Source organism: Chiloscyllium plagiosum, unplaced genomic scaffold (assembly GCF_037043375.1).
Source record: "Chiloscyllium plagiosum isolate Xiang-an unplaced genomic scaffold, Cpla_swu_hap1 HiC_scaffold_38, whole genome shotgun sequence".
Classification (NCBI taxonomy): Eukaryota; Metazoa; Chordata; class Chondrichthyes; order Orectolobiformes; family Hemiscylliidae; genus Chiloscyllium; species Chiloscyllium plagiosum.
This window is the reverse complement of record NW_028270176.1, coordinates 18,819,575-18,839,992: the sequence shown is the minus strand read 5'-3', so window position 1 is coordinate 18,839,992 and position 20,418 is coordinate 18,819,575. Positions and strand designations below refer to the sequence as shown.

The 20,418-nt window shown below is 48.1% G+C and overlaps 4 protein-coding genes across 5 annotated transcripts in view; 3 read left to right on the top strand and 1 right to left on the bottom strand.

Annotated features, from left to right (window-relative positions):
• Positions 1-287: 287 nt before the first annotated feature.
• LOC148139014 (uncharacterized) lies at positions 288-3,579 on the top strand. The gene is made up of 3 exons (XM_087981011.1): positions 288-428; positions 733-1,379; positions 2,245-3,579. Exons 1-3 carry the CDS (start codon positions 344-346, stop codon positions 2,278-2,280), a joined length of 768 nt encoding a protein of 255 aa, XP_087837137.1. The 5' UTR covers positions 288-343; the 3' UTR covers positions 2,281-3,579.
• Positions 3,580-6,607: 3,028 nt separating this feature from the next.
• On the top strand, positions 6,608-9,811 carry LOC122544233 (protein FAM187B-like). Its single transcript, XM_043683310.2, has one exon. It carries the CDS (start codon positions 6,648-6,650, stop codon positions 8,205-8,207), a length of 1,560 nt encoding a protein of 519 aa, XP_043539245.2. The 5' UTR covers positions 6,608-6,647; the 3' UTR covers positions 8,208-9,811.
• A 1,359-nt stretch (positions 9,812-11,170) lies between these two features.
• Positions 11,171-15,479, top strand: LOC122544260 (protein FAM187B-like). The gene has a single exon (XM_043683337.2). It carries the CDS (start codon positions 13,897-13,899, stop codon positions 15,088-15,090), a length of 1,194 nt encoding a protein of 397 aa, XP_043539272.2. The 5' UTR covers positions 11,171-13,896; the 3' UTR covers positions 15,091-15,479.
• LOC122544235 (uromodulin-like) overlaps positions 15,296-20,418 on the bottom strand; it is a 39,465-nt gene continuing 34,342 nt past the window's right edge. For both annotated transcript variants that reach the window (XM_087981009.1, XM_087981010.1), the window contains exons 9-11: positions 19,737-19,899; positions 18,563-18,650; positions 15,296-18,316 (exon numbers count right to left, since the gene is read on the bottom strand). In XM_087981009.1, coding sequence (XP_087837135.1) covers positions 18,189-18,316; positions 18,563-18,650; positions 19,737-19,899 — 379 coding nt within the window. In that variant the 3' untranslated portion in view covers positions 15,296-18,188. The remainder of the gene's footprint in view (positions 18,317-18,562; positions 18,651-19,736; positions 19,900-20,418) is intronic.

Below are 20,418 nucleotides of genomic sequence, written 5' to 3'. Positions count from 1 at the left end.
CCTCTCCACCCCCCATCCCCCTCCCTCTCCACCCCCCATCCCCCCTCCCTCTCCACCCCCATACCCCCTCCCTCTCCACCCCCCATACTCCCTCCCTCTCCACCCCCACCCTTCTGTCTCCACATCCCCCCTCAATGCCTCTCTCTCCACCCTCCTCTCCACACCACCACCCCCTCTTCCACATCCGACCCCCCCCCACCACCCCCTCTTCCACATCCGCCCCGCCCCCTTCCCCGCCAATGCCCCCCTCTCCACCACCCCCACCCTCACACCACCATCCCCCCTCTCTCCCCTCACAGTGCGCAGTGGCTACAGAATTCAGGCCAATCAGCACAACGATGACATGCGGGTCCTGTACTATGTGGAAAAGGAACTTGCCCATTTTGACCCCAAGTCTCCTGGTGACTCCAGCTCGAAATATGAGAACAGTGAGTTTACAGAAAAAGCGTACTGTGTGTTTGAGACGCACAGTACAGTGGGCAATGCAGTTGTCAGTAAATGATTTACAGAAACCATGGGGTGGATTGGTGTTCTGGGCAGTTGGTGTTCTGTGTTTTCTGCTATTTTTTTTGTTGCTGTTGCATGGCAGGCTTTCATCTGTGGGTCACCTGTTAAACTTTGGTCCTTATCCTTGCTTACAATCTAACCACATGAATCCTAGGGACTGCTTTGTGTCTCACAAATCTCTCTCTCTCTTTTTTCCCCCCCCCCCCCCACTTCCCACTCCTGCAGCCTCCGCGATGAGTGAGGTGTCTTCCTTGCACGAAGATCATAACACGAGGAATAACTTACACAGCAACATTGGCAGGGTCCGTATGCAGGCCATGCCCCCGATCAGGGACATAGATGAGGAAAGTGCTGTGAGCAGTGTGTCCCGTCAGACACCGAGACGAGACTACGGTTGGCACGATGATGATCGTGTTTACCGTGGGAGTCACCAGCGGGCCCGGTCGATGGAGAGCCTTGATGACATAGGCAGGCGGGATCGGGATTACCCCCGGGGTCGTCAGGAATTCGATCGCAGCCGAGGGAGGCGCGAGTCCGATAGCGAGGCGTCCAGCCGAGGCTACGCCCATGACAGGCGGCGCAGAGATTATTCCCCTGAGTACCGCCACGGAGAGTACAGGAAGCGTAGCCGCAGCCGCGATGATCTGATGGAGCTGGAGCGAAGCCGGGACTACGCCACGGGGGGCTACCACGATTCCTTCCTGGATGACGTTCTCCGGAAGAAGCGAGGTGCAGGCCGTGATGTGGACAGCAGTAGTGGCTCCACCGCGAGATCCCGGGCCAGGAGAGACGCGGATCTGCCCCAACCACCACCATACACTGAGACAGAGTCCGTGTCCTCCAGGGGTAGAAATGAGAAGAAGCTGAGAAAGGTCAGTCAACTCAGAACTGAGATTTCTGGGCACCTTCTTTAAGGCAGAATGGAGAGAGAGTGCAGTGAAGATTTCCTAGAATGATACCAGGAATGAGGGATTTTAGATACAAGGAAAGATGAGAACAATTGAGCTTGTTGTCCTTGGAGCAGAGAAGGTTAAGAAGTGACCTTTATTGAGATGATCAAAAATACCATCAATTTTAACAGGGTATAGAAAGACATTCTGTTTCCATTATGTCAGTAACATAGGATCACATTTTCAAAACTGTCAGCAAGAGTGCGAGGAGGGAAAACTTCTTTACTCAAGAGTTGTTAGGATTTATAATGTGCTGTCCATGGGAGTGGCAGAGGCAGATTTCACAGGAGGGTCAAAAAAAGAGCTGGATATATATTTAAAAAGTGATCAAGTTAGAGGGCAACAGCGATAGGGCTGGTGAGTGGGACTAACTGGATAACTCTTACAGGAGCTGGTACATCTGCGATGAACTGGATAGCCTCCTTCTGTCGTATAAAATTCTATGATTCTAACTCGGGTGCACGGGATGGGGATAAGTGGGAATGATAAAAATGTCTGAATTGTGTGGATCTTCTAACAAAGGGCAGTCCCGTTGCTGATGCTAAGTGACAACTGTTCGGACAATGGTCTAAAGCTGAGTGACCAACACGAACCAATGGGCTCTGGGTTCCAGTGCTGTTCCTGAGTTCAGGACTCGCTCCAGTCCTGGTGCCTGGGGTCCAGACTCTGGCCTACGGTTAGAGTATATTGAATTTTTAGGGGTTTATGGGACATGAATCCCAGCTACCGAGTCTCTCGCTGCCTCTCTTTCTCAAGCAATAAATACATTGTTTTGTTTGTTTTACAGAATGATGCTGTCAGTCGTGAGAGTTTGGTGGTTTAATGGTTGAGGAGAGGATTAATACAGGATCAAAGTCCCTCTAGTGACAGATCTCCATGGAAACTGACCAGCATCAACTCTCTAACCTGTGGCAAAATCCTCTAACAATCGAATTCTTTATTCCTCCTCCAGATGGGTCAAAATAGCTGTATTTCTCTTCAATTATTGATTTTTCAAATGTTTTATACTTTTTGAGACTTTATAATCTCCGATATCACTGGGGGAATATCTGAACATTTCTGTGAACTCCGAGCAATTTCTGCAGTAAAAGTTCCGGAATGATTTTCCATCTAAACTCCCTACACTTGAGAGGGTGGGAAAAATGAGCCTTTAGAAGTTGCCATACCTGGGGAGTTTAGGGAGGGTGAGGGTGCCCCTGTTCCAGCCCACAACTGCCACCACTCTACCATCCCTTGCCCTGTCCCAGTTCCGTCTCCTGCACCAGTTATCGGGGATCAGTGCAAAGGGTTTCTCCCTAGTTTCCCCTCCAGGTACGACCAAAATATAGATTAAGGAGGCAGTGGTCCTGAGGGGAGGAGCATTTTCTGTTTTTATACAATTAGTATTAATTTTTTTTTAAAAACTGTAAATGTTTTTAGATTTGAAACACTTGTTTTTATACACCACAAGCTATTCTTGAAGTATACCTTTCCCCCTGTGGAGGATATTTTCTCTTGCACCATGTCCTTGCAGTGTATCAGGCATTCTAGTGTATAACTTGTAAAACTGGGAGTTCTGAGCTGAGTTTGCCCATCAGGCCTGTAGACTTTAGAGAATGTGATTCTAAAGGGAACTGAACTTAGCCCCGTTTTTGACTATTCCTGGGATCCTCCAAGTGTCCCAGACAGTTTCTCTCCGACATGCTGTGCTGTTCTATAAACTGGGCAGTGTGATTGAGTGAGATCTGATGTCCAGAGAGAATTCCCTGCGTATCATTTCCAGGACCTTAAAGTGGACCATGTCTTTCTGCCTTTACCCTTTTTTTTTTGTGCACTGGTTTATCATGTGCAAACAAATGAATCTGTTTCTGTGTTTTGCTTTGGAGAATAGTGTGGTGTTTTTTTGCTGTCTTGTAAATACAAAACCGGTCCAGCGTTGTGTGAGAGATAAGTGGATAATATCTGAGACGTATTGTGCCCGAGTAGATTCTCACTGAGAACAGGCCCATTATGAGTTTTATTTTAAAATGGAAATGGACTGCAGCTATTGTGAAGATTTGAATTTTAATTCTAAATGAAAACATTGACTGTGTACAGGTTCACCGATTTGGACAATAAAAGCATATTTGTATTAGCCTGCCAACCAGAGCTGATTAATGAGCTGCAAAGCTGGCAATGAAGTGGATCTTGGACAGTGTAAACCTGAAGAGGTTTTACAGCCACCACACTCCTCAATCCAGTGTGCAATTCACTGACAATCTGACACTTTGGCTTGGTCCAGAGAGAGGTTCTTCCCTGCCTCCATCTTTCAAACAGTCACCTCTGCAACATTCAGAGAGAGTCCTAAGTATAGGCTGATGACAGGGGTAGAAGTGAACATCTTCCAACGCTCTGCACTCTGTCACATCTCCCCGGGCTGGTTCACTGGAAATCAAGATGCACGATTCCTGGGGTCATCACAAAAGTGATTATTGGATTAAACTCCGAAATGTCTCTAATTCTACCTCGCCATTTAATTCGGGATGTGGAGGTGCCGCTGTCGATGAGCAAAGTTGGAAGTCGCATGATGCCAGGTTACAGTCCAAGAGGTTTATTTGAAATCACAGGCTTTTAGAGCACTGCTCCTTTGTCAGGGGCAACTCGAAGGAACAGTGCTCCGAAAGCTTGTGATTTCAAATAAACCTCTTGGACGTGTGTCGTGTGACTTCTGACTTTGTATGATTCAAGGTAATGGGATGTATACAGGTTCCCATAAACGTAAAAAAGTAACTACTTGTTGTGATCAAACCGTTTTTAATTAATAGCAAGAAAGAAACATGAATTGCTCAGCTATAACTAGGTTGGAGAATTCTGATCATTAGTCTCTGAGTAACCGGTTGATCATTTGCCCTTTTTGCTGCTTCTGCCAGTGGTTTCTCCCCTTTTCCTTTCAACAAGAGGACTGAAGAGAGAGCCACTCAAAGAGGAAAAGTGAGAGAGAGTAACTAACTACTAGGGATTTTCATTTACATTTATATTTCCCCACAAAGGAGATGCTTTCTCTTCACTGACCAATGTTTCTATAGTATTATCCACTCTCAAGCCTATAGCCTCATGCCCAGGAACTATGCTGAGCATCCCTGAACAAAAGATATCCTCAACACCATCACCTCCTGCCATCCACCCAACATAACTGCCTGAATAAGACATTTTATGTACAATACACAATGAATTGCATTTTTCGAACTACATTCTCTTTTCCAATTTTTAGTCCACAGTTCAATCAAAGAAAGTGTGATTGGTTACTGGGAGAACTGACCCATTTAATAGGACAGAGTGTGCCCATAATTGTAGCCCCTGCTTCACAAGCTGTTATTAAAAACAAAGCTGAGATGACCAATTCATCTTGCTGATTGCTGTTCAAGGTAAGAGCAATTCACACCAGGTTTTGTCGCTAACAGAAAATCATTAATTATTGTAATGCTCTACAACACATCATAAAATTATTAAAAATGTATTAATATTAAGAGATGTTAATGCCCTAATGGGGCAAAATTAGAACATTGATGTTCTAATCCTAATTGACATTAATGGACAAGTCTGATCCAGACTGAAATCTGCCTTGATAGACTATTTTTCTCTTTAGCTTTAACAAGGCGATCTTTCACTGAAACACATGGCAAACAATGCTGATGATTTACTTTGAACAAAATCAGCAAACTTATTACACAAAAGAAATTAGAATAAATAGAACTACTTATATACAAGTTTAAAGATGTTGAAACTAATTTTAAAAAATGTTTAATCCCACCAAGTTCTCCTTACAGAAATCAAACACCATAATGTTGCCAACAGGGACTAGGTTAAATTGTCATAGGTACATAGTATTTTACAGCATGCAAACAGTCCACTTAGTCCATTATGAATCATGCCCCTTATCTAGCATTAATTTACTTTAATCCCAAATTCCAGGATTTGGACCGTGGCATTTGCACACCACATGAGGAACAAAATTCTCAAGACCAAACAGCCAGATCTGCCAGCATAGCTTAATTTACCTCAGTTGTTTTTTCTGTGATGTAATGGTCGCTCTTCACTCTAGTGGTTGATCGGTTGGACCTAGGTCTTTTGAACATAGATGGGTGTTCTAATCTGTGACATTACTGATCCAGCTTCACTTTCCATATGATAACCTACCAGTGACCTTACCCTAATGACCTCAGAGTCCTGCCCCATGGCCTCTGATGCTCAGAGCCCCACCTCCTCAGGGAATAGCTCCTATACACAGCCCCTCTCACTGGTGACCTCACAGAGCCCCACCCTGATGACCTCACAGCCCCTCTCAATGATGACCTCTTAGCCCCTCAGTGATGACCTCACAGCCCCTCACTGATGACCTCAGTCTCCCTCTCACTGATGACCTCACAGCCCTCTCACTGATGACCTCACAGCCCTCTCACTGATGACCTCAGTCTCCCTGTCACTGATGACCTCACAGCCCCTCTCAGTGATGACCTCACAGCCCCTCTCAGTGATGACCTCACAGCCCCTCACTGATGACCTCGTCTCCCTCTCACTGATGACCTCACAGCCCCTCTCACTGATGACCTCAGTCTCCCTGTCACTGATGACCTCACAGCCCGTCAGTGATGACCTCTCAGCCCCTCTCACTGATGACCTCAGTCTCCCTGTCACTGATGACCTCAGTCTCCCTGTCACTGATGACCTCACAGCCCTCTCAGTGATGACCTCAGTCTCCCTCTCAGTGATGACCTCACAGCCCTCTCAGTGATGACCTCACAGCCCTCTCAGTGATGACCTCACAGCCCCTCTCAGTGATGACCTCACAGCCCCTCTCTGTGATGACCTCACAGCCCCTCTCTGTGATGACCTCACAGCCCCTCTCACTGATGACCTCACAGCCCCTCTCAGTGATGACCTCAGTCTCCCTCTCAGTGATGACCTCACAGCCCCTCTCAGTGATGACCTCACAGCCCCTCTCACTGATGACCTCACAGCCCTCTCTGTGATGACCTCACAAAGGTCCAGCCCCTCCCCCTTGGATCCACCAACTCGTAGTCCCGCCCCCGGTGACCTCCACCTGGTGACGCCCAGAGCCACACCCCCTGGTGACCTCACAGTGACCCCCGGCCCCCACGGGGCCTGGTGCCCCCTCGGCCGGCCGGCCGCCCCCGGGTTTTCCTGGCGGCGGGGAGGGAGGCGGGGGCCTGGATGTTCGGGCAGACGGCGGTCCTGCTGTCGGTGGCTCTGTTCGCCCTGATCGGCAGCTTACCCCGGCTCCTGGAGAAGGAGGTCTCCGAGTCCGAGTGTCCGGAGCCCGGCTTAGGCCCGGGGCCCTGCACCGTCCCTTTCCTGTCCCAGAACCCGCTCACCCTGCACTGCCCGGGGGCCCTGCAGCACGGGGACGACACGGTGTACTGGCAGTACCTGAACCTGAGCGCGGGCCCGGGCCCGGGGCTGGGGCTGGGGCTGGGGCTGGGGCTGGGGCTGGGCCAGGGGCCGGGCCCGGGGCCTGGGCGACACAGGAGGGGGCCTGGGGCTGGGCCTGGGCCTGGGGCTGGGCCTGGGCCTGGGGCTGGGGCTGGGCCTGGGCCTGGGCCTGGGGCTGGGCCGCGGGGAGCCGCAGGGCACACGGAGCTGGGGGAGCCCCGCACCTTCATTGGTCCCCGGGGGGCTCGGGCTCGGCGGGGCCCTCTGTCAGAGCTGAGCAGCCGGGCTGTCCTGAGGGCTGGGGCCCTGCTGGTCGCTCAGGCCCGGCCTGGGGACTCGGGCCTTTATGTGTGCAAGGCCGGAGCCACGAGGCTGGCCCAGTACCGGGTGGACGTGCAGGACGCCGAGCGGCTCCATGTGTCTCACCGGGGCTTGGGCCAGGCCCCTCTCCGTAACCAGAGCGTCAGGCTGCAGCTGGAGGCCGGCCGAGGCCGCGGGGCTGGAGGCTGCCGCCTCAGGCTGTACACCCGCTGGGGACCCTGGCAGGAGTGTGACCGCTGTGGGGCCCCGGGGGAGAGGAAGAGGCTGGGTTTCTGCTGGGCCTCCCTGCAGGAGGATGAGGATGAGGAGGACGACAGGGACGAGGGGGAGGGTAGGGCTGAGGAGGAGCCCTGTGGCCTCATGCAGCTCCGCCTGGGCCAGGTCCTGCCGCGCCGAGGCCCCGAGATCCGCTACGAGATCTGTCGGAGGGAGTGTGGCTCCTCCGGGGCTGAGGAGCTGGCTGCCCAGGCCCGGGAGCTGCTGGGCTCGGGGTACTTCCTGAAGCGGGACCAGGGCCTAAGTCTGGGTCAGGCCGGCAGAGGGGATCTCCGAGTCCCGCCAACGTGGCTGCAGCCTCGCTCCCTGCTGCTGGAGACGCTGCTGCTGGATGTATACGAGGAGGTGAGGCTGCAGTGCCCAGGTGCCTCAGTCTACACGCCGGTATCCTGGCAGCGGGACTCAGTACTGCTCACCCGCCTCGAGTTGCTCCGCTCATCGTGCAACAGGAGCCATCAGCTGGACCGGGAGACGGGCGGTGGTGTCTACACTATCGCCGGAGTGCGGCGCTCCGACCAAGGGGTGTACCGGTGCTGGGTGAGAGGCCGCCGGGCTGCTGCCTTCCACCTCGAGCTGCCTGAGCCACCGTCGTCCTTCCACGATGGCACCGGCAGCCGGCAACACCGGCTGCAGTCACGCCGCCTTCTTGGGGTCCTGCGGGCTGTCATTGGCTCCTTTGCACTGGTATTTGTGCTCAGCGCTCTGGCTGAGCTGCTGCATTCGTGCTGGTGCGAGGTGCTGTGAGGACCCCCCAGGAGATGGGAAGGGACAGGGGAACACACACACTCCCCACCTCCTTGTCATCTCACCACCCCTTCCACCTCCTCCCTCACCCCTGCAACACACCTTGACCAACCGAATGACTGAAGATAACACCCACTGAGCTGCACTGGAGATATCGAATGGCACTGGGCATGCTGCTGTTGAAATGCACTGAAAATACTGCTGCTGAAATATATAGCAGACATCAAATTGCGCTGGGCGTACTGCCACTGAAATGCATTGGATGTGCTGCGATCAAACTGCACTGGAGACATGAAATTGCACTGGACATATGCCACAAAAATGGGTCGGAAATGCTGCTGTCAGGCTGCATTGGAGCTACTGACACTGAAATGAACTTGAGACACGAGACCACTTCAAGATGCCAGGCTGCATTGGAAATACTGCCAGTGAAGTGCAATTAAGACATGAAGCTGCACTGGACATGCTGCCATTGGAGTGCATTGGAGACACCACGTGCATTGGAGATAGGATGCATTGCAGATGCTGCCATGAAATGTATTAGAGAGAGAGAGAGAACTGTATTGTCCCCAAATGGTGATGGTGCTGTTGCTATTGGAATGTATTCATGACACTAAACTGCATTGGAGATACTAACACCTAAATGCCTCCAAGAAATGGGCTGTGTTAGAGAGATCACCATTTGAAATACATTGGAGCCACCTATCTGTGCTGGAAGTATTAGCAATGAGCTGCATTGGGGACAGGAAGGTGTATTTAAGACACTGAAAAGCTGAGAAATATTTGGTTTTGAGCTGCATTGAAGGCACTGATCTACCTGGGAGATACTGGTACTGAGCGGCATTGAAGATCGTGGCATCGAGCTGCACTGAAGGCTGAACTGTATTGGAGATGCTTGGACTTAGCTGCACTGACACCAGATAGAATAAGCTGCATTTGGGGGACCCAGCTGCATCAGAGCCATTGACATTGAGTAAGACTGAGCTTTATTAGGAGCAACCCTGGTTCACTTGCGTTAGAGGGATGGTGATTGATGTACATGGAAGAATTTGAACTGTATTGGAGAGGCACTGAGATCACACTCCATTATAAACATTGATCTGGGAGACAGCGGGACTGACTATAGTGGGAAGATTCGGAACAAGCTCAGTTTGAGCTACCAGACTTGAACTGTATTGTATTAACTGGTTTCTACTGTGTGATATTGTTTGGTGCAGGTAGGAGTTTTTTCAGTCTGTATTCTCTTTGAGATCTTTACCAAACCACCTTGGAGTGATTGAATTGGAATTGTCAGACCTGGTCTAACTGCCAACTGATGCAGCAGGAGTGTGCTACCACAGTCACCTTGGGCCGGCTACATGAATGTCAGCAGTGATATCCGAGTTACTTTGGTGAGCGAGAGATGGAAATATGTTTGAGGTCCCTGGATGTGCTCTACTGGGAGACTGAGTTGGAATGAATTTTTTCTTGAACAATCAGGTAGAGCGTCACTGATTTTTATATAAAATAAAACAGGACCTGGCAGGGGATCTCCACCAGCTAACTGGATGGAGAGCCATTACCAGCCTGTGGTAACTTTATAAAATTAAAATATCTAGTCCATATACTTCTGGATATGTCTGAGTTCTTATCTACCATCTATCTGTAGACTGCACATACAAAAGTGTCTGGTGCTGGTGTAAGTGTGCCATTTCCCCAACAGCAAAACTTTGGGACCAATTTATTTTAAATTAGTTCACCTCTTTATTGAATATCTAATACCCGCTTTCCACTTCCTTTAATATCCAAAAAATCTTATAATTGTCTTTTAAAATCGATAGACATGATGACTTGCGGCAGCAAATTCTACATTTCTGGTTGGAGCACCGGGCTAGCTTTCATTCTGGCAATCACCACTGAATTTCATTGTTCATCTTAAAATGTATCCCACTGTGCCATCTCGTTGACCAGTAGGTACTTTGCATTATTCATCTTAAACTGCTCTTAACCTCTGGGCTGTCTTCTCAGGTACGCTACGTTTTATTTTAAAAATACTCAAAATTGTTGATTCTCTTTTCATAATTGCTACCTGCCCTCCTAGAATTCATAGAAAATTAACAAGAAGTTCATAGAATCCCGACAGTGTGGAAGCAAGCCATTTGGCCCATGGAGTTCACTGCCAACCCTTCAAAGGGCAAGCCACGTAGCCCTAATCTACCCTGCCCCTGCATTTCCCATGGCTAATCCATCTAGCCTGCACATCCCTGGGCAATTTAGCATGGTCAATCCACCCTAACCTGCAGGTCTTTGGACTGTGGGAGGAAACCCACACAGGCATAGGGAAAATATGCAAACTCCACACAGGCAGTCATCCAAGGGTGGAGTCAAACCCTGGTCCCTGGCCGGATGAGGCAGCGGTGCTAACCACAGAGCCACCGTTCTGCCCTAAATTAATGTTGCACCTTTTTCACCATATATGCATGCTGCTTCCCTGGGTAGGTAGTCCCAGTACAAGATTGTTGTCTTCAACTCTATTCTATGGAGTCGTTCATTGTGAGCTATTCTGCATAGTGTCCTGCTTGAGAGCAAGCTGCCTATTGCTGCACTCCATTTTACAGGCCATATTTGACTCTTTTATACCTGGCAGCCATTCAATGCTATTGGGATATGAGGCTGGGAAAGAAACTGGTCTTGGACCTGATGACATAAATCTGGCACAGGAGTCCGTAACGCTAAGGCAAAATTCTCTGCATGACTGTACAGCTTCCTGTCCCCATGGTCTCCAAGCAGCCTGTTCGACAAATCACACTTGGTAGGCAGTCTGATTTGCTTTCCACCAGGATTTGGTGCATTGTTTTCCTAAACCCACCTTTTAAAAAATTATTTCATCTTGGTACGTGGTAGATTTATGCCTATCCTTAATTGCCCTGAGGGAAGTTACAAGTCCACATTTCTGTGGGTCTGGAGTCACATGAAGATCCAGACTGGGTAAGGATGACAAATTGCCTTCTCCGAAAGGTCTTAGTGATCAAAGATGTGTTTTTAATGATTGACAGTGGCTACATGGTCTCCATTGGGGCTAACCTTTTATTTCAAATTGTTAATGAATTCAAATTTCACCACCTTCCTCAGGATTCAAACCCATGTCCAGGACAGTAGTCAGGGTTCTGGATTACTTGCCCAGTGGCTTATCTCATTCTTCATGCTCCAGGCAGTACTCTTTGATTCCAAGGGATAGCTACTCCAACCCCAACCCTGCACTTAGTTTTCATTACCACAATTAGAATTGCATTTAAAATAGCTGAGCCAGGTTTACTTCCAACCCATAAAGTCTAGGAGTCAGTATTAGAACAGCTAAACTTGGAATTACTGGAAATAAGCAGCATCTGTGACCCTCTCTTATTCCTCTACCAGTTGTCCCTTTGGATATTTGCCAAGTCCTTCTCAAACCTCCTGTAATCTTAGTTTTCAGCCATTTTCCATCCAAACAACTCAGCTACGACTTCTGCTGAAGTGAATGCTCCATTTCTAACACTCTTACCAACCTGTGAGGTTATAATGGTGATTGTCGAATTGGTAACCAGAATCTTTCTGAACTCCTTTTACCCACTTGGAGACTTCAGCAGAAAGGGAGTCTGCGTTGAGAGCTGTTGGGCATGACTTAATGTTTTCGATTATAAAGAAACCAGGAGAAATTTGGTTTGGAAAATCAGAAGCTGGGCTGGTGGTAGAAAAAATGTTGATACAAGCTGTGTCAGGAATTGAAGGGGCCCAGAGGTGACTATGGTGGCTGCGTTCCAAACTGTGACATTTTCTTATCTAGTACTTCCACGTGTCTCTCTCTCTTTCTCAGAAGTGCTGCTTTGAAACCTGACCTCTTGCCCAAGGGTTTGTGTCATTGGGGTCAGCTTGCGACTGTTTCACCTGCCAACCATCAAGGCGCATTTTCACATCACTGCCGGCTGTGGTTGTTGCAGGAGCATTCAGTTGGAATGAGGCAGGTACTTATGGGAGGAGTGGGGAATTGGAGGAAATCCATGTGTCCATGAGGAGGAGCACTGGCGTATAAATACACACTGTGTGATGACGGAAGCTGGATTGAAAGCCAACAAGGCATGTGTGAAGGTGGCAGACACACAGTGACAGCTTCACTGGGGCTGAAAATAGAAACAGCAGTTGAGGGAAGCAGGTGAATGTTAAAACAGCTAGTTATTTTATTAAACGAAAAACTGAGCATGCTGACTGAACCATAAGTTATTTTAGTAAACAGCTAGTTATTAAACTAATGGAATCAGCAGAAATACTGAGCATGCTGACTGAACCATATGTTAATCTTAAAATCCAAAAAAAAACAACAAAAGAGGCTTCAAACTGTGCCCTGTTCTATATATCAAAATAACATTTAACCCCTCAAATTCTCTGCAACACACTCCTGAGCATCTGTTTTTCTACATCTAAACCACCCCAAACCCCTTAATTAGATTCCATTCTGTAACTCCCTCTCGGGGTATCTGTTTTTCTACATCTAAACCACCCCAAACCCCTTAATTAGATTCCATTCTGTAACTCCCTCTCGGGGTATCTGTTATTCTATATCTAAACCACCCCAAACCCCTTAAATTAGATTCCATTCTGTAACTCCCTCTCGGGGTATCTGTTATTCTATATCTAAACCACCCCAAACTCCTTAAATTAGATTCCAGTCTGTAACTCCCTCTCGGGGTATCTGTTATTCTATATCTAAACCACCCCAAACCCCTTAATTAGATTCCAGTCTGTAACTCCCTCTCGGGGTATCTGTTATTCTATATCTAAACCACCCCAAACTCCTTAAATTAGATTCCATTCTGTAACTCCCTCTCGGGGTATCTGTTATTCTGTATATAAATCACCCCGAACCCCTCGATTAGATTCCAGTCTGTAACTCCCTCTCGGGGTATCTGTTATTCTGTATATAAATCACCCCGAACCCCTCGATTAGATTCCAGTCTGTAACTCCCTCTTGGGGTATCTGTTATTCTGTATATAAATCACCCCGAACCCCTCGATTAGATTCCAGTCTGTAATTTCCTCCCGGGTATCTGTTATTCTGTATATAAACCACCCCGAACCCCTCGATTAGATTCCAGTCTGTAACTCCCTCCCGGGTATCTGTTATTCTGTATATAAACCACCCCGAACCCCTCGATTAGATTCCAGTCTGTAACTCCCTCCCCGGGGTATCTGTTATTCTGTATATAAACCACCCCGAACCCCTCGATTAGATTCCAGTCTGTAACTCCCTCCTGGGTAGCTGTGTTCTGGATGTGTAATTCCTGAGGATTGTAATTGCAAGTGTGGGCCTGAATCTGATGTCTCATTTCAGCTACAAAGACCTGTTGTAATTCACTGACTGCGTTGGTGTGGAGTTTACTGAGAGGTTTGGATTTATTTGAGGTGAATGTATTCTCAGGCTGTATCTTGAGGCTGGACAAAGTGACTGTGGATCTCTCTGGCTGTGCAGAGTAGAGCCTGCCAGTGAATGTCCGATGTTGTAACAAACAGCTGATGGTCAGGAGATTGTTCACCTCACTGCTGTCCCCATGGCGATGTACAGAATGGGGCAGGTTGGGGGGTGGGGAGGGCAGGAAGGTGTGTGGGGTGGTCTGGTCTGTTTTCTGAGCTGGACGACCCAGGGCAAAGCCTGTGACCAAGACGTGGGTGCTCCATCATGTTGGTACAGTGGCCTGTCCTGGTTACCCTGCTGTGGTTTAGTTGTTGGCAGGTTGTGTCGTTGGGGACAGCAATATCCTGTTCTCGTCACCGGCTCTGCCAAATTGCTTTGGTCAGCAGTAACCCAGTGCTGTTGGTCTGTGTGGATTGGCCGAGACAGGAGGGAGAACTCTCCTGGTTTTACATGAACAGCTCAGAGCCAGAGTCCGGGCAGGTCCGTCTCTTGGCATCCAACCAGATCCAAGGAGCTGGCTGGGACCTGCAGAGCGATGGTCTCCTCCTCCTCCACTCACCCACCATCTGGGACTCTGGCATTTACCTGTGCCGTGCAGGGGCCAAGACTCTGACGTATTATGAGGTGGACGTGCAGGATGTGAAGCAGCTCCACCTGTCTGGGGGGTTGCAGGGTGGGACAGTACTTCCCAACCTCAGGGCGGAGGTCGGGGGGCAGGGTGTTTACATGTTCACTGTCTGGAGCCCCTGGGGGCGCTGTGACCACTGTGGTGTCCCAGGATACAGGAGACGCCTGGGTTTCTGCTATGCCCAATCATCAAGTAAGGCTGAGGACCCCATGCCATGTGGCCTGCTGTCTCTGGGGCCACAGAAGCTGCCCCCCCGTGGCCCCGAGCTTTCCCTTGAAGCCTGCCACGTCCCCTGTCAGTCCCCTTCCGTGGCCCAGGTCCACCACCGCCACTTAGTCCCAGGTGGCCCTTTGGTATTAGACAATGACAACCGGGTCCTCCTCTTCGAGACTTACCTGGTCAATGTTCACAGCAAAGTGACATTCCACTGCCCGGACTCCTCCATCTACAGCCCAGCGACCTGGCAAAGAGAGCTTACCCAGCAGAGGACCAGAACGAGGCATCCGAGGACCAGCAGGGGCCTGTCCCAGCAAATGGAGGGCAGCCACTCTCTGGACCAAGCCATAGGCAGCAGCACCTATACCATCCAGGATGTAGAGATTGCAGATGAAGGAATCTACAGGTGCTTTATCTCTGACAGACTGGCTGCCTCCTTCCACCTCAAAGTCTTCCGACCATTCAGGAGGAGGATGATCGTTGCCCACCGTACCATGGCACTGATCTGGTACATCCTGCTATCCCTCGGCGTGGTTTCGCTGCTCTTGGTGATGTTAACCTTCTTGTACGCTTTCTGCAGTTACACCCGCCGTCACCAGCTTATCCAGTGGTAAGCAATGTGGTGACCAGAGAGAAGATAACCCTTGGCAGGGAGTTCCTCTGGGCAGAGGGTGAGAGCGTTTACACCCAGTGGAGACAGTGAGAGAATGGCAAAGATTGTCCGGCCCCTGCTGTTGTGTGCCGGTGCCAGGGAAATGCTGAAGGTAATGGGAGACAAAGTGTTGGCTCTAACCTGCATCAATCGTTTCACAAAGGCCATTTGAAATGTTTCATTCCCTTTATTCAAATTAAACTTCAAAGCTCAGGAAAGCAATTATTAGAAATTGTGATAAAGTGATCTTTTCTCTTTTAATAATAAAGGTTTACACACAAACAGTGATGTTCTGTTGTGTTTATGCCCTCAAATTCCACAATCCATTTCCTCCTTCTTTGTATTTATTAAGAAGTTTGACAGCTGATTGTTTAAAGACTTGATCAAACCGTCGAATATACAGTGAGTAGTCAGGGGGAGGGAGGGAGGTATTAGTTCAACAGTGGACATGACAACATTCCACACTAGCCCTTTTAGAGAATTAGAGTTTTTACAGCACAGAGAAAGGCCCTTCAGCTCATAGAATTCAGCTCATCAAGTTTCTATCTAATCACATTTTCCATCACTTAACCTGTACACCATACCAGTTCAAGTTCCTATCCAAATACTTCTTCAATATCCTACTACCTCTCTGGGTAAAGAAAACCTTCCTCACATCCTCTCTAAACCAGCTGCCACTTACCTCAGAACTACCCCCTCTCCTAACGTGGGAAAATATCTCCCTATCTACTCTGTACCTCAAACAGAACCTGCCCCACCCCAACACACAGTACGTACTCCAGGAATGAATCAACCGTTCTATTGTTAAGCCGTTTACTATGGAGAGGACAGAAAGGATACCTTGAAGACAGAGAGCAGTAGTGAAAAACAACTGGGGTGGATTCTGAGAGGAGAAAGGTTATTCAATGTAAACTGAGATGGAGGTCTCATAGGACCTAGGGGTCAAAGATATTGAAAATTTAGTCAAAAAGGACAAATGTGTAAGGTTTGGGAAATTGAAATCGGACAAGGTCCTTGAGGAAGCAGGAAAGAAAGATTTGGAAGGGCTAAAGATGGCTATGAATTGTCCTTGGCAAGTTGGATTAAGGAAAATCCCAAGACATATATATCAGGAACAAGAGGGTAATTAGGGAAAGATAGGTCCACACACGAAATGAGGGTCTTTATACATGAAGCCAGAGGAAGTGTGTAGGGTCCTTAATGAGTACTTCACACCAGCATTCACCAAGGAGAAGGACATGGATGATGGTAAGAATAGGGCATTTCGATATTAAGATGGAGGAGGTATTATATGAAAGGTAGGTAAGTCCCCAGGGCCTGATGGGATCTATCCCAGGATATAGACAGGAGCAAGGAAAGAGATTGCTGGGGCCTTGACAGAGATCTTTGTATCATCTCGAGCCATTGGAGGTGCCAGTAAAGTGTAGAATAGACAATATTGTTCCTTTGTGTAAGAAGGGCAATGGTAAATTATAGACCCAGTATCAGTGGAAGGGAAATTATTGGAAAAGGTTCTTAAGCACAGGATTTACTCATATTTGAAAAAGAAAGGACTTTTTAGGGCTTAAATTTGAGTTGATTCTAATTTTTTTTCTATTTTTAAATTTGAGTTCATTGAGGTGACAATGAATGATAAGGTTAGGGCAGTTGATTAGATGGGCCAATGGGCTGAGAAGTCGCAGTTGGAGTTTAGTTCAGATAAATGCGAGGTGCTGCATTTTGGGAAAGCAAATCTTAGCAGCACTTATACACGTAATGGTAAGGTCCTAGGGAGTTTTGCTGAACAAAGACCTTGGAGTGCAGGTTCATAGCTCCTTGAAAGTGGAGTCGCAGGTAGATAGGATAGTGAAGGCAGCATTTGGTATGCTTTCCTTTATTGGTCAGAGTATTGAGTACAGGAGTTGGGAGGTCATGTTGCGGCTGTACAGGACATTGGTTAGGCCACTGTTGGAATATTGCATGCAATTCTGGTCTTCCTATCGGAAAGATGTTGTGAAACTTGAAAGGGTTCAGAAAAGATTTACAAGCATGTTGCCAGGGTTGGAAGGTTTGAGCTATAGGGAGAGGCTGAACAGGCTGGGGCTGTTTTCCCTGGAGCGTCAGAGGCTGAGGGGTGACCTTATAGAGGTTTACAAAATTATGAGGGGCATGGATAGGGTAAATAGGCAAAGTCTTTTCCCTGGGGTCAGGGAGTCCAGAACTAGAGGGCATGGGTTTAGGGTGAGGGGGGAAAGATATAAAAGAGGCCTAAGGGGCAACTTTTTCACACAGAGGGTAGTACGTGTATGGAATGAGCTGCCAAAGGAAGTGGTGGAGGCTGGTACAATTGCAACATTTAAAAGGCACCTGGATGGGTATATGAATAGGAAGGGTTTGGAGGGATATGGGCCGGGTGCTGGCAGGTGGGACTAGATTGACTTGGGATATCTGGTCAACATGGACGAGTTGGACCGAAGGGTATGTTTCCATGCTGTATACATCTCTATGACTTTATGAAAGCATTTAACAAGGTCCATCATGGCAAGCTGGTCCTGAAGACTGAATCACGTGGAATCCATGGTGAGTTGTTACATTGGATACAAATTGCTTGGTTGTAGAAGACAGGGTGGTTGTAGAACAGTGTCTTCCTGACTGGAGATCTGTGACCACTGGTGTTTTTCTACTGAAAAGTGGCAACAGTTTCTTGGTCATCGTGGGACTCTTATTACCAGATTTTCGATTGAATTCAAATCTCAAGACAGAAATTATCTGCCTTGGTGGGATTCAAACCAGGGTTACCAGGACATGACCTGGGTCTCTGGATTAATAGTCCAGCGGTAGTGTCGTTAGACCATCGCCTCCCTTGAGGTGATTATGGGAAAAGGAAGGAATTAGATTGGAATGACTATTTCAATTTGTGAATTTACACAAGGGATCAAGTTGGATAAAGTATTTCTTCTGGAAAACCAATCAATACAATTAGCTCTGCAATACAGTGTACACTGGGTAAATGTGAAAGTCAGAACTCGCTTCTGCTGTGTTGCCTTGGAAAATCATCTGTGTTTCTGAAGTCTCTTCGAATTATTGTTGGTCATCCCCAAGGAAACACCATGCCCAATCGTGGCAACATCCAAGAATCACAGGGAACCACAGCATTGCCATAGTGACCCAGGCTGTACTTTGCCAGGAAGTTGCACCATTAAATTCTCCTGTTGGTAAAAACACACACCAGGAATGAGATATTATGCAGGGGCGGGCGGGGGTGGGGGGGAAGGCAGGGGCGGGGGTGGGGTGAGGGTGGAGGTGAGGTTTGTGCACAGAAGAGTGCAATTGGACTAAGATGTGATGCCTGTATGGCTGATTACCCATGAGGTTAGGATTGGTGGTGGTGTATTTTATCTCAGACAGGAAGGGAATAAAAGTAAATAATATCTCACTGAAAGAGAGCACTGTACCTTTATCATGGGACTTTAACTGGAAAGGACCAATAGTGTGAATGCTCCCATTGTTGTGGCTTCCACTGGCTCTTCTTTGGAGGCATTCCTACAGTTAGAATAATAGTAATGGAAAAGTCATTAAATGGAATAAATTTTCTATTTTTTCCAGAAATCCAACAGCCCCAAATCCCAGCAGGACCGAGCGTGATCCTGTCCCTAACAGAACCAGCAGGCCTCCTACAGTGCACATACTGCAGTGGTTCAGGAGGGCATCTCCTCACTACCTTCACCAGGGGCAGTGAGGGATGTGCAATAAATGCTGACCCACCAGCAACACCTACATTCTTCGAAATTAATTTATTTTCAAAAATCCACCAGTTTAGGTAACTGGCTGGCAGGTGGGTTGAGAAAAGTTGCAAAGGTTTCAGATTTTCAATATCGTGCCCATAAGATCATGAGAAACAAGAACAGGAGGAGGCTGTTCATCACCTTGAGCCTTTCTGCCATTCAATAGGATCCAACATGCGTCATGTTCACTTTCCCGTAATTCTTGAATCCCCAACTGATCAAGAATTTAGCTCAGCCTTAAATGTACACAAGGACTCTGTCCTCCCATCTGTCTGTGGTCTCAGCATTAAACTGACACCTGTCCATTCTGAGACTATGCCCAATGGTTGTTGACTCTCCCATGAGGAGAAACATCCTCTCAGGATTTAGCCTGTCAAATCCCTTAAGAATGCTGTATGTTCCAATTAGATCCCAAATTCTTCTTAACCCCATCTGAGTAGAGTCCTAACTTGTTTAGCCTTTGCTCAAATGACAATCCCCCCCGGGATCATCCTAGCGAACCCTGCTCTAAGCTGCCTCTGATGAAAAGATATTTTTCCTTAAATAACGGGACCAAAACTGCTCTCAGTACTCCTGATGTAGTCTCACCAGCACTTTGTACAGTTGCTGTAAGCAAATACAGACAAAAAGCAGCTTCAGATGTTCAGTGTAAGGAAGGAACTAACATCAGATAAGTATCTCGCCCAATGCCCTACTACTGGGTGGTCTGCAAACCCAGATTCGTTCTCATCATGAATGTGAATGTGTTTGTGTCTCCAGTCTCTGCCCAATTTCAATGCTCATCTAGGTAACTAACTCACCAGTGGTCATGTATGTCAAATGGGATGTCTCTGCACAAACTTACCATCAAACAACGACTGCTTTGTACGTCACACAGCTGTATTTGGCAATGAATGTAAATTCCACTTGAATCTCCAACAAACTGGAAGAGGCTCAGAGAAAAACGAGCGACAGTGGAGTGTCCACTTTCTTCAACATTTACTGAACTGTCGTGTACATTTGGGCACCTATTTCACAGGAATAGTTAGTTGTAACGGTCTAATGGAAGCATTTGCTAAATCTTCTGTTGCTCTTCCACAGAAACCACTTCTAGCCTGCTCCTCCATTCCATAGGATCAGGTTGATCCTCTATTTCAATTCCCTGTACCTGCTTTCTCCACATATTAGATTAGATTAGATTACTTACAGTGTGGAAACGGGCCCTTCGGCCCAACAAGTCCACACCGACCCGCCGAAGCGCAAACCACCCATACCCCTACATTTACCCCTTACCTAACACTACGGGCAATTTAGCATGGTCAATTCACCTGACCTGCACATCTTTGGACTGTGGGAGGAAACCGGAGCACCCGGAGGAAACCCACGCAGACACGGGGAGAACGTGCAAACTCCACACAGTCAGTCGCCTGAGGCGGGAATTGAACCCGGGTCTCTGGCGCTGTGAGGCAACAGTGCTAACCACTGTGCCACCGTGCCGCCCAGTGGTTAGCACTGCTGCACATACTCCTTGATGCCTTTAATATCTA

What these genes read in the sequence shown, in the direction of transcription:
- LOC148139014 (XM_087981011.1), top strand. Translation starts at nt 344, where the DNA reads ATGCGGGTCCTGTACTATGTGGAAAAGGAACTTGCCCATTTTGACCCC. An exon ending in CAGCTCGAAATATGAGAACA is followed by an intron (nt 429 to 732) that starts GTGAGTTTACAG and finishes CCACTCCTGCAG; the next exon opens with CCTCCGCGATGAGTGAGGTG. An exon ending in ATGAGAAGAAGCTGAGAAAG is followed by an intron (nt 1,380 to 2,244) that starts GTCAGTCAACTC and finishes TTTGTTTTACAG; the next exon opens with AATGATGCTGTCAGTCGTGA.
- LOC122544233 (XM_043683310.2), top strand. Translation starts at nt 6,648, where the DNA reads ATGTTCGGGCAGACGGCGGTCCTGCTGTCGGTGGCTCTGTTCGCCCTG.
- LOC122544260 (XM_043683337.2), top strand. Translation starts at nt 13,897, where the DNA reads ATGTTGGTACAGTGGCCTGTCCTGGTTACCCTGCTGTGGTTTAGTTGT.